The following is a 12,620-nucleotide window of genomic DNA, read 5'->3' as shown; positions in this document are numbered from 1 at the left end:
GGAGCAGGCCCTGCAGTCCTCACCCAGCCGATGGTCCGAGGCCTCACTGCAGCAGGAGTCCCTTTATAGCTGGGAGAGAGGGCCTGGGCCAGTTGGAAAAGGCCCTGGAAGGGAGCAGGCCCTGCAGTCCTCACCCAGCCGATGGTCCGAGGCCTCACTGCAGCAGGAGTCCCTTTATAGCTGGGAGAGAGGGCCTGGGCTTGTCTGACAAGCGGTACCCCAGGAATTCCACCTCCTTGGTGTGAAACTGACACTTCTCCAATTTCACCCACAGCTGGTTTGCTTGCAGTCGGCTCAACACTTCCCTGACGTCCTTTACATGCTGCTCCTCATTCTCGGAATATACTAACACGTCATCTAGGAAGGCCACGCAATTCTTGTAGAGCAGAGGTCCCAGGACGTGGTTCATGAACAATTGAAAACATGCTGAGCCTGCTTGTAATCCGAAGGGCATAACTAGATATTCAAAAGCCCCTAGGTGGGTGAACATGGTTGTTTTCCATTCATCCCCTTTCCTTATCCGTATCAGGTTGTATGCCCCCCTCAGGTCCAGTTTAGTAAAAATCTTTCCCTTCCTCACCCTGGTCAAAATGTCATCAATTCTGGGCATGGGGAAAGCCACTGGTTCCGACACTGCATTTAGGGCCCGAAAGTCCACTACAAGTCTTGGTTTATCCGTGTGTTTTTTTGTCCACAAAGAACACTGGGCTGCCCCCCACCGCCCTGGACTCTCTGATGAAACCTCGCTTCAGGTTTTTATCAATAAACTCCCTTAACTCCTGCATCTCCCTGTCTGACATGGCATACAGCTTGCCCACTGGGAGCTGGGCCCCAGGGACTAGATTGATTTGGCAGTCAAAGGGCCTATGCGGTGGTAGTTTGTCTGCTTCCCTTTCGCTGAAGACATTGCTCAGGTCAGCGTATTGTTTGGGCACCTCCCCTTTGCCCATTACTTCCGTCCCTGCTAAAAGGGCCTTTGCCCCTTCCGGAGCCTTCCCCTCTTTGCAGTGTTCCAGGCAATGTGCTGACCCAAAGGAGACCACTCTTTGATGCCAGCCCACTAGCGGATCATGCAACGCTAGCCAGCTCATTCCCAAAATAATGGGAGCCCCTCCCAAGGTGGCCACATTGAACGCTATTCTTTCAGTGTGCCTGGCCACCCTCATTACCATTGGGACGGTCTGTAGGCTGACTTCTCCTCCCAACAGCTCCCTCCCATCGATCGTGGTCACCTGCAAGGGGTTACTTAAGGGGATTGTCTGTATCTGGTGTTCAGCTGCAAACTCCTTACTCATAAAATTACAGGAGCTGCCTGAGTCCAATAGCGCCTTTATCTTCAATGGGTGACCGTTTGGCAGCTCTAGTAACACCTCTATCACTAGGGCTGGTCTTGGAGGTTCCGGCGTGGGCACTTTTACTGCTCCTTGGCCTGGCTGCTGTGCCCTGAAGGTGGCAGCCAGGCGTTGGCTTTTACTTGCTCCAGCACTTCCTCCTCCTTTTCCCCAACAGCTCCCGCCATCCCTTGCCATTCTTTTCTTTGTGGACAGACTCTGGCAAAATGACCTGGCTGCTGGCAGAGATAACATTTCTTGGCATTCTTCCCCTCCTTCTTCCGCCCTTCACTGGGATTTGAAATTGCGTGCGCGCGCGCTGTTCCAATTTCCATCGGCTCTGCAGGCGGGAAAGTGGGCTCCGGAATCTCTGGAATGCGGAAATCCCTCCAACGCTCCCCTTTCCCTTCCCGCTTCTCCAAGGCTCTCGCCTCCTGGCGCTCTCCAATGGTCAGCGCCGATTTGGTCAGCTGATCCATAGACTCCGCCCTGGGCGCCCGGGAAAGTTCGTCTTTCACAGCCGAAGAAAGTCCCTCTTCAAACAGCATTTGAATGGGTTCCGCTGCTAGATCCCACCCCAATTTATGTATCAACATGGTAAACTCAGTCCAGTACTCACGGACAGATCGGCTCCCCTGTTTACAAGCCATCAACTGTCTGCGCACCACTCCCTGCTCAATGTCACTGGAAAACATCAGGTCCATGGCGCAAAAAAACTTCCTCGCGTCCTTCAGGACTTCATTATTCCCTGCCATCAGGGGTCTCACCCAGTCTCTCGCCCCCCCCTTCGAGATGGCCAACCACAAACGCCACTCGCGATTCCTCGTCGGGAAAGTCGTCAAACTGTAGATTGAGAGCATACTGCATCTCTGTCCTGAAGGCTTGATAGTTCCTGGGATCCCCCCCAAACTTCTGCACCAATCCTGGCATCTTTCTAGCCAGTGGGGGCCCTTTTGCCTTTTCTGCATCCTGCTCCCTCCTCTCCTCGAGCCTCACCGTTTGCAGCGCTAGCTGGACCTCCAACACCCGGTACCTTTCTTCCAGGCTTGGACCTGCTCCAGCTCCTCCCGCTTCTCTGGTTCCGGCTGGGTTACTCATGATGCCTCTCTGCACAAGCTGCTTTCAGGGACTGTCGGATTGCTGTGATGGGATGATGAGCTGCTTGTGCGTAAAGTTTCTAGTCCCTCAGGGTTTGGCTAAGTCCACAAACCCCTGTCTGTAACGGAGCTCCATCAGCATGGCTCCGTCAGTCGCTGGCAGAATCCGACAGCGGGCGTTTACGGAATTTCTTCCAGCATAAAAGCTCCTTAACGGAAACACGCCTTCTGGACTCTCTGTGTGACAGTTTCCGGCGAGGAGTGGGTGTCCCTATAGGAGGTCCTGAAACCTCCCCACTGTTCTCGCTGGAATTGTCTCTGAGCCATCCTTCCGACTCACGTTCCCTTGGAGCTCTTTCTCTCCCCCTGCTGGTTCCCTCCTCAGCTGATAAGTCTCTCCCAACCTCTGGGAGCCCTTGCACCTCCGGTTCTTCCGATGACAGTTCCCTGACAGTGGGTTTTTTAAAAAGTGAAATCACTCTCATCATTTATTAAGTTAAAAAACAGCAATCGAAAAGCACCGATCAGTAATGTTTGAGTTGTGCCTGAAAGAACTGATACAAGTGGAGACTGTTTCCCTCTAGAGGGAGCTTTTGAAACTGTTACAGGAGTGTAACCGGGGGATTTCCAGCTGCAGATAAGGATTCTGAGAACCAGAGATTGACCTTGGAACATTTAAAAATGTTGACAGGAGAGGCCATTGTGACTCTTTTATGTAAGATAAGCTGTTCGCTGGGACAGCTTCACAAGAAGATGGATGACATGACTTTTAAAGTTGATAATTTGGAACAGAAAGTGACTAATTTGAGTCAAAAAGCGAACACCAACACAGAAATAATTCAGGACTTGGTACAGGAACCCACTTTGGCAGGACAAATGGTGGAGGAGAAGGAGGAGAAGGAGAAAGCTGCTGTTGTTGAACATAAAGTAATACAAGCGGGATCCGTGGCTTTACAGAAGCAAATTGAGGACTATAAGTTGAGGCCTTTTATGACTGAATCTAGGAAAAGTCAGACTTTGAGGATTGGATCCCGGCTTGGACTGAAGAAGGAAAGTTGGAAAGATCCCTCTATGCAGGGATTAACGGACTTTTGGGACATGGACTTGAGCGTGGAGGAGATTGAAGTTTTGGGGGCCTTTGGATTTGGAGGAATCTTGAAATATGTCCTGAAATACTTTACGGACTTTAGCTTCAACTATGGAAATTTGGCTGACCTGTTCAGAAGGAAGAAAAGTATTGATAGGTTGGCGTTTCCCCGAGATTTGCTCTTTAGCATTAAAGAAAATGAAGAAGACATGCAGAAGGGTCTTGGAAAAGAGTTAAGAGCCTCGGACATAAGATCACCAGGTTGATGGACTTTATGGAGTTGACGGAAAGGACTGGCAGAATCCGAAACCAGGGAGAGGAGATGGTGGAAGAAGATTGGAAAATTTAAAGTTTATGTATAGACATATGGTAAAACTAATGAGTGATAGAAAAATGGTGGAATGATTTTTTTATGGGCTTAGCAGAAATGTTATAAGGAGTTAAGCGTATAGAAGTATTTTAGTTTTAATGAAAAATAAGGTTAAAAAATATGTTATTTACAATATGATAGAAAATGGAGAAAGATGGAAAGGATTTGCTGAAACAATTAATAGAAGTGGAATACAAAAAGGGAGGTGAGAGGAGGTCGAGGAAACAAGGGAATGAAAGATAGAGTACGGAAAAGGGAGGATGTATGTTTTTAAATTGTTTTTGTTTTGTTTTATTTAGGGTTAAGGTTAGGGAGTGGGTTTTGTTTAGTTTAGTTTAATGTGTTTAGTTTTGAGTTTAGGTTGTGTTTTGCATTGTCTATGTACTGTTTTGTATTGTTTTTTTCTCTTTTGCTTTTTCTCCTTTGTCGTCTTCTTTTATTTTTTTTTCTTTTCCCTTTTTGTAATCTATAAAAGTAATAAATATTATTTTTTTTAAAAAAAATGAAAAGCACCGATCAGACATTGCATTTCGAGGCCTCCATCGCAAACTCAAATCTGGTTGCAATTTTTTTTGGGGGGGGGAAGGATCTTGGCTTTTTTAAAAGGGATTCGGCATTCGGGGAATTCCAAGATGCAGGATAGAGACGCATTCGGGGCGGCCTAAAGACCTCAAGGGATCCCACTCTGACATTTGGAAATCTCTCCTCTCCTAGGGCTCCCTTCTGGCTAGCCTAAGGGAGGAGGGAGGGGCAGGGCTGGCTACCCTGGCGTTGGGAGATGGGGGCCACATGGGGACAGAACGGGGTGTCAAGGGGCCATGGCGATCCAGCCGAGGATGAGGAGGGAACCACCATACGGGGCTACCTTGGTCAGGATCGGGTCCCCTGTCACGGCGTGGTAATACAGGGCGCCAGAGAACATCCCCATGCCCAGAGACAGGATGCTGCCGGCCATCATGGGATAGCGGCAGTGGGGCACAGCCAGGAGGGCCAGGCTGTGGAGGAAGTGGTATTTGTTGGCCATCTCGTAGAGCTCTTTCAAGTCGTCATCTCGGTCGCTGCGGCGGAAATCGTGAGCCCCGTAGGCGCCCGCCCCGATGGCCGCAGCCCCGCTCAGCGCAACGAGCCATCGGTAAAACGCCCCGGCGCCCGCCATATCAATTATATTTCTAACACTGTCCTTCATCTGTCTGCCAGGTAGAAATCCAGTTTGGTTCTTTCCAATCTCCTCTCCAAATACATTTTTAAGTTTATTGGCCAATAGACTGGCAAATAATTTGTAATCATTATTTAGGAGCGAGATTGGCCTATAATTTTTCACCTGCCTTATGTCCGTGTCTTGTTTGGGAATTAGTGCAATATGGGCTTCTTTCCAAGTAATATATTTTCTTTTTTTAAGAGGAAAAACACATTGGTTTAAAACGTTATATATTTCCAGCCTGCTGTAGGGGCTGTGTTGTTGTTTTTTAAGCCAAATTCAATGGAAATGCATTGTTTGAAGAGTGACTAGATGTATATGCAGAATATGTAAACGTGCACTGTGAAAGCTTTGTAATATTGCTTTTGTGAGTTTGGGTAAAATTGATGGATGAAGAAAGTGTTGAACTAAAAGCAAACTGTGTGCTTAACTTGTGTTTGTATCTTTTCGTTTCTAAAGGGACCTTTACAAACTGAATTTAAAATAAACAAGCAAACTCCAAAATTAAAAAAAAAATAGAAAAAATAATACTGGTTGGAGCTTTTCTCTGCTTCCTCTAGCTACTCTCCCACAATATATACTGCTGGGGAGGACAAAGCATATGCACAGCTTTGCCACCCATCTCTCAATATGCCCTATACATTTTACTTCTGGCATTTTTCTGATGTCAGCACATTCTGTCATTGTTGCCTCAGAGCCAATAATATTTATGCTTTAAAAATGCAGAGGAAAAGAACGATAATAGTTATTTTATATGGGTACATGGACAAAGTCTTGTTTGCTATGGCAAGTAAAAATTGCACAAAAGAAGAAAAAGTAATTCCACCAGAGTTAAGAAATCCATCTTAATATCATTCATAGAGCAATAAATAGCATTAAGTGGGCCAATCCAGACATAGATCATACAACCCTAAACCACTTGGAGACACAAGATGGATTTTGTTCCAGTCAAATAAATCACTTATTTTCTAAGGGAGCAATATTTACAGCAGTGGAAGGGGAACAAATTAACACTATTTTCAGTCTAGAAAAGGCCCAGGGGTGGAATTAAGAAGTATAGGCACATCGATCCCACCCACCCCTCACACCCTTTATTTATTTTTTATTAATGAGAACCTACAAATCCACTGTTTTATGGAATTGTAGTTGAACAAGGGAAACAAGAAAATAGTATTGCCGCTCTCTTTTATTGGTTTTGTTAAAATAGGATTTTCCATTCTGACTGGCCAATTTGACTGCAGCAGCCTGCTGCTGATATTATGGATAATGTTTTCTGAATGAAACTTGGATCAGAATGTTATGCCCTCCTGCATTTCAGATGGAAATAGGAACACTCTTCCTGGCCCAGTCAATTACCACCACCCCCGCTACTTTTTATCAGCCAAGAAGGGCAAGAGTCCGAAGCACAAGTCGTTGCCCTGACTAATACAAACACCTTGTCCACATCCTCAAGCCTTACTATCTGAAAATTATCCAAAACAACAGGACTAGACAGTGCTCTGGACACCCATGAGACTCATCTGCTATAACAGCAGAGTCAAGATCCCAGCGGATGCAAGTGGTTTTATCCTCAAAATGCTTTGCAAACAAGTCACAGTGCTTACACATAGCTACCATTGGTTCCACCACCTCCTTGAGTCGGACTGTCTTTCTTCTTCATTAGCGATCACTTGTAGCTGAGTATACTGCTATCTTCAATACCACTATGTATGCTTAATGATGAGCCCACACCACTGTTCAGTTGTATGCAGCCAGATCTTTCCTCCATCTTTCAACTTGTTTCCTTTCCCTAAGTTCTGCAGTATACCAAGGAGTCAAGTGGGAGAGGATGCTCAGAAGTGATCATGTCAAAAGCCTGAGCCATTCAGATGTTCCAGAGGCTGGCCAGGGCTTTGATAGGAGTGCCAGTCATATCAGACAGAAAAAAACCTCAGCGTTACCTGGAAACCCATTAAATACATCAGCCTCCAGAGGCGGATAATCCTAATAGGTCCCTTGCCTCTAGAAAGGGAAAAAGTGGTGTTATGTACTGAGTTGAATAGGATCCAAACTGCAGCAGTCTGATTGGTCCTAGAACAATAGGCTCCAAACTGCAGCAGTCTGATTGGTCCTAGAACAATAGGATTCAGAATGCAGCAGTCTGATTGGTCCTAGAACAATGCAGCAGTATGATTGGTTGGCAGGAGCCACCCAATCCAGCTCCAGATAGAAGTGAATCCACAACCTGATTGGCCTACAGGAGAATTCCGGAATTAGCCAATCACGTGCAGCCCATTGTGTAAATAATGTATATAAAGCAGATACTTTGAGGGGACTTCCATTCCCTCCTCACCACCATGAGCTGAATAAAGAGCATGAAATCCACTCTCGACTCTGAGTATATTTCAAGTGGGTTGAAAGTCTAAATCTCAACAGAAAGTCATCTGACCATCAGAGGGCAAGCAGAACCTTAATACTCCCTCCAGCCTTCCTCCTATGACTAGGCGGACAATGACTTTTTAACACACTGAAAGCTCCCAAGTCCAAAAGGTGTGAAGGGGGCCAACTCCCACTTGCACGGGCAAAGGCACTTTATCTGCGACTGGTGCCACCCACCCAAGCCACTGTTTGAACGGCTGAGATGTAGGAAACATCACAATATCATACTCTGGGAAGGTACTGTCCGTACAGGACTGGACCAGAGCAGGCAGTCTGAATTGTCAACCATTTTGCATTCTATATTCCCTATCTTTTAAACAACCCTCGTTTGTTGCGGTTGTTGCGGCAGTTTTGCGGCTCTTAAAAGCCAGAAGGGTACTAGCAGCAGGACCAAGCTACACCCCTCAGCTGTTTAGAACCTTCCTTAGGCACAATTTATGCATGATCTTTGTTTTGCAGCCTTTTCAGAGCATGAGGTTAATCCCCTGTTCTCCTTGTTTTCCTAAAGAAAATGTGATATTCAATGTTTTTGGGGGGTTTTCAATTTTTTTTATTGATTTTCCAGCTCCGAGACAGAGCACTCTGCATTTTCTGCCATTTGGGTGCAATCAAACTGCAGATTCTGAACTACACATGGGCTGATACCGCGGGATGCACCACTGAATTTTTCTTCAAAAAACTGGGAGGTACACCACCTAAGCTTTGAGCTACCTCTCCAATAGTGACCCATCAACACCAAACAGTTTGTCGTTGGCTTCCTTGGCATAGTTCTTCAAGTAGGAGGCTTCCTTAGCAAAGTAAACAGTAGCAAAGTAAACTGCACTATTAACTGACAAGGCCAAGCAGGCGTTAAAGATGTCTGTGCAAATAGGCTTTATCCAGGACGCTCCTGTGCCATGGAAAAGGTCTCTGTCCAAGGAGGTCTGGTCCTCTACTGAGTGTATCTGGGAAATGTGCCTCTTTTGCCTTCTGATAGGCTACACCTGAAAAGAGCCACTTCTGCCATTGTGAAAGCTGAGCCCTCTTGAGGTGGTAGGAGGACCCATGCAGCAGGATAAAGCCCACAAAAAACACCGAGAGGATCCTCTCCTGCGAGGGCTACAGTGCGAAGGGATGGAGTTCGTTCAGTGGAACAGGGGGAAATTCTCAAGATACCAGAAGGGCAATGATATACACTACCCCCAGTTAAACTCCTTCACAGATTGCATCTGTGACGTAAGCATTTTTGTTATCTTCAGGAGCTGCCAGTAATATCCATACTTCCTGATTCGCCGCAAGGAAGTGAGCACACTTGTGGCTATGGGCATTCATATTAGTCGCATGTCCCTTGTGGCTAACAGGGCCCTTGGCCTCCCACGGCTGCTGGTGGCCACAGCAACAGCCTGGTGGTGGGGGATGGCGGTCCCCTCAATACTGGGGGGACTGAGCACCCTTCCTAGAAATATTGAGGGGGCTAAAGCCCTGGGTGTCTACGAGGTCTGCCCTGCCTTGTACCTGCAGTCAGTCATTCCGGCCGGCCAACTGAGGCAACAAGTCCTCAGTAGAGAATCAGCTCTGCTGGGATCATTGGAATTCTGCAAATAGCAGGGGCATCAGTGCCTTGGTACTTCATCCTCTGTTGGGTTCCTCATCGTCTTTTACAAAGGAAATGGGGCTGCTGCAGTTGGACAGTTGCCTTATTTGGTCATATGGCACAAATGGTTGGAGGCCCATGGTCTTAAAGCTTAAGACATGCCTGCAAGGAGGTGTGGGCCAGCTCTGACACAGAGCACTCTGCATCTTCTGCCATTTGGGTGCAATCAAACTGCAGAATCTGAACTACACGTGGGCTGATACCCACTGAATTTTTCTTCAAACATCTGTGGGCCTGGTGTGACACAATATCAAATTTCATTGGACCACATTGTTTTCCACACATGCATGCTTCTCTTCCCCCCTTAAAATGGAAGCAAGTAAGTAAAGATACACTGCCTCCGATTCCCATATCCCTTAGTTTGTCATAGGCACCTGTCTGCAAAGGTCATCCATCTGGGCGACTATAGGGATCAGATGGGATTACCATGAGGAATTATAAAATATACATCAAGCCATCGTGCCCACGATGAAAGCATTGTGTTGACTGGGTTTGATATATTGAGAGATACTCTGATTATTTGCTGTGAAGATGGCGAACGGCACTTAGTCAGCGTGAGTGTGAGCTCCCTGATTTATCTTTTTAAGATTGTTTTAATGAGTATAGAAACCTATTAACTTTTAACTTTAGTTTTTAGTTTTTTAGTTCTAGTTTTAAACTAGTAAGTAGGAGGACGCCTCCTTCTATCGGGGAGACAACCATTGACCTTGAAACTGGGGTGGCTGCATGAAGAGAGAAATGACTAAGCAATTATACAGCCCTGCCTGTGGGAGAGGAACTGGGAAACGTACCAGAGATTTTAGAGATTTAGACGACACAGAGGAACTGAGATGCCTGCCTCTTGCTAAACAAACAAAAATTAGTGAATCTGAAAGTACAATGGACATTTTTAATATTCCGGTTTCAAACTCTTTCACACTGCTAGCAGAGACGAATGACGAGGAAACCATTGTGAAAGAACCTCTTGATAACCTGCCTACTAAACCTTCAAGCAATAATAATACTGGTATCCACTCGAATGACTGCACTAGAGCCCGTGAAAGCTGCATTGATGAGATACTATTTGAACACTCGACTACTCTAGACCTAGTTGCTAAAACAGTGGACTATATCTTTAAATACATAAAAGACATCCGAGGATCCTTGGAGAAGATTATCTCGCTTGTATCCCTAACAGGTAAAAACAGTTCCCCTGATGTACCACCTGAGATGAAGCCCATACAAATGCCCAGAGCACCCGTTTTACCTCATACCTCCTGTATAATTCCTCAAGTTGCTGGCAATCAGAAAAGCGAGCCAAGTGAGCAAAATAAGAAGGAACAACACTTTGCACCTCCTCACAAACTGCTGCTGCAAGCTACCAAAATCTGCCTAACGGTTTGCCCCTTTAGAGGCAAGGTGATAAACTGGCACTATAAGAGTGATATAAGGAGACACCTAGCGGAGCTTCTGAGGGTAATCCCTAGCTCTATTGACCTGAAGCATACTGACCATATTAGCAGCAGACCTCAGAGGCAGAGAGTGCTGCTCTCCTTTAAAACCAAAAAGTTCCCTGCACTTATTATGTCCTCAAGAAGCCTTCTAATTAACTATGGAATCCTTGCTACAAGAGTCTTTACCAATACCAAGATCAGCCCCCTCTTACCAAACTGCTTGTTCAAAAAGAAAGCAGACAAGTCTGAGGGTCCGCCAATTGCCACGACCCCAACTCCCCTGGCCGCAGATCTAATCAGCTGGATTGACGCCCCCTGCCTCCACTGACAAAGGCTATACATCTGGAGAATTCTACGGAGCGTGAGTTACTTCTATCCTTCTCCCAATTGCCAAAACTGGAGCGAACAGAGATAACGGACAGATTGGACGAGTTGCTACTCTGTCTCCGTAATGCAGAAGATCATGCTCATGTAAATAAGATGAATTCCTCACCAATTGTAGATCAGTCTACACAAGCCCAAGTGGTACCTGTTTTAACGACCTTTGATCTGCAACCTGGCTGTGCACGGCCTCGGGATGTCAAGCCCGGGCAGGATACAGTGGAAGATTCGACAACCCTCTGGTCAAACTCGGAAGCTGTGGCAAGACTGAATGCTCTTTTGGAGGCAAACAGAAAAGGATGCCTCCCACCTACCTTACACTGCATGTTCCCTACAGCAACCGCAGATCCAAAAGGCCCACCCCCCTCAATCTTAGAGCATACTTTAAATGCAGAGTCTATGGACCTGTCGTTAAGTGATACTCCCGTGCACCAGAATCCATCCCTGCAGCTACCAATAATTAAGCCTCAATCCATGGCTGCTGCTGCGGTAAGTGGTGCTCGGAAATTGCCTGGTAAGCAAGCTACAATTACTTCCTTCTTCCAGCCTATTGCCCCCCCCCCTCGCCGTATGCATTCTCAGGTGGATTCTGCCGTGCTGGTCCCGCAAGGCCCAGCATGACTTGAAGGGGTGACCAGGAGATTACTTACTTTCTTGTCCTGGAATGTAGCTGGCATTAAACCTAAGCTGATGGATCCATCCTTTGTCGCCTACATAAAAGGCAGTCATATTCTTTTGCTGCAAGAGACCTGGGCTTGTGAGGGCTTCTCCTTATCAGGGTATAAGGGCTTCTACCTGAATGCACAACAGAATTCACTATCACCTGGTAGACCACAAGGTGGGTTGGCTACCTTAGTTTCTTTGGCCTTAAATCTGCAGGTGGAACAAATCGACATCCAGTCGTCATCCATGCTGGGTGTAAAGCTACAAACAGCGGAGGAAGTGTTCGTGGTGATTAATGTTTATTTGCACCCAACCTATAAGAAAAACCTGGTGGACCAAAGATGGAGGGGAATTCAACTGACTCTTGAAACTCTCCTAGAGAAATATCCTGAAGCCACCTTCCTAGTTGCAGGAGATTTCAACGGCCGATTGTCTCACTCTGATAAATCATTATTTGCTAAATATAATAAATATCCCTCACCACCCATTTTAACCTCAGACCTTTTACCCAGGAACTTTAAAGACAGTGTTGCTACATACGCAGGTTTTAAATGTAGACAAACTTTGATGGCTCTTAATTTTCACCTTCTAAACGGAGCTCTCAGTTCTGATTACCCTGCCGAATTTACTTTCTGATCAGGCTCCCGAGCCTCTACCATAGACTTTATTTGGACATCAGTAGACTTAATTCCCAAAATTTCCAACTTTAGGGTGGTAACGAGGCTGGAAAGTGACCATTTTCCATTAGAACTCTCTCTGACCCTGGATGGAGAATTGGCTACCTATTCCTGTGTGCCTATTACAAATAACCAGCTTCAGATGAGGCCCACTGCCTTAAAATGGACCGACAATATGGCTCAACGGATAAATGAACTCCTGTGGTCTGACCAACTGCAAGAGACAAGGGACTCCCTTATCCAGGCAGTTGAGCCACTGCCAATATATGACAATTTAGTAGAACTGCTAAAACCTTCGTTGGCTAAGGCCCCGGTAATGAATAGTAACCATT

The 12,620-nt window shown here is 46.3% G+C and overlaps 1 protein-coding gene across 1 annotated transcript; it reads right to left on the bottom strand.

Moving 5' to 3' along the window:
* Positions 1-4,391: 4,391 nt before the first annotated feature.
* Positions 4,392-5,041, bottom strand: LOC310753692 (transmembrane protein 256 homolog; the record flags this gene model as incomplete). The annotated part of the gene is made up of 1 exon (XM_083595040.1): positions 4,392-5,041. One exon carries the CDS (start codon positions 5,039-5,041, stop codon positions 4,694-4,696), a length of 348 nt encoding a protein of 115 aa, XP_083451166.1. The 3' UTR covers positions 4,392-4,693.
* Between the last annotated feature and the right edge of the window lie 7,579 nt (positions 5,042-12,620).

The sequence above is a fragment of the Podarcis filfolensis genome, assembly GCF_964270895.1.
Source record: "Podarcis filfolensis genome assembly, chromosome: W".
Lineage (NCBI taxonomy): Eukaryota > Metazoa > Chordata > Lepidosauria > Squamata > Lacertidae > Podarcis > Podarcis filfolensis.
Note: the sequence above shows the minus strand (reverse complement) of the source record. Positions and strands in the feature narration are given on the sequence as shown.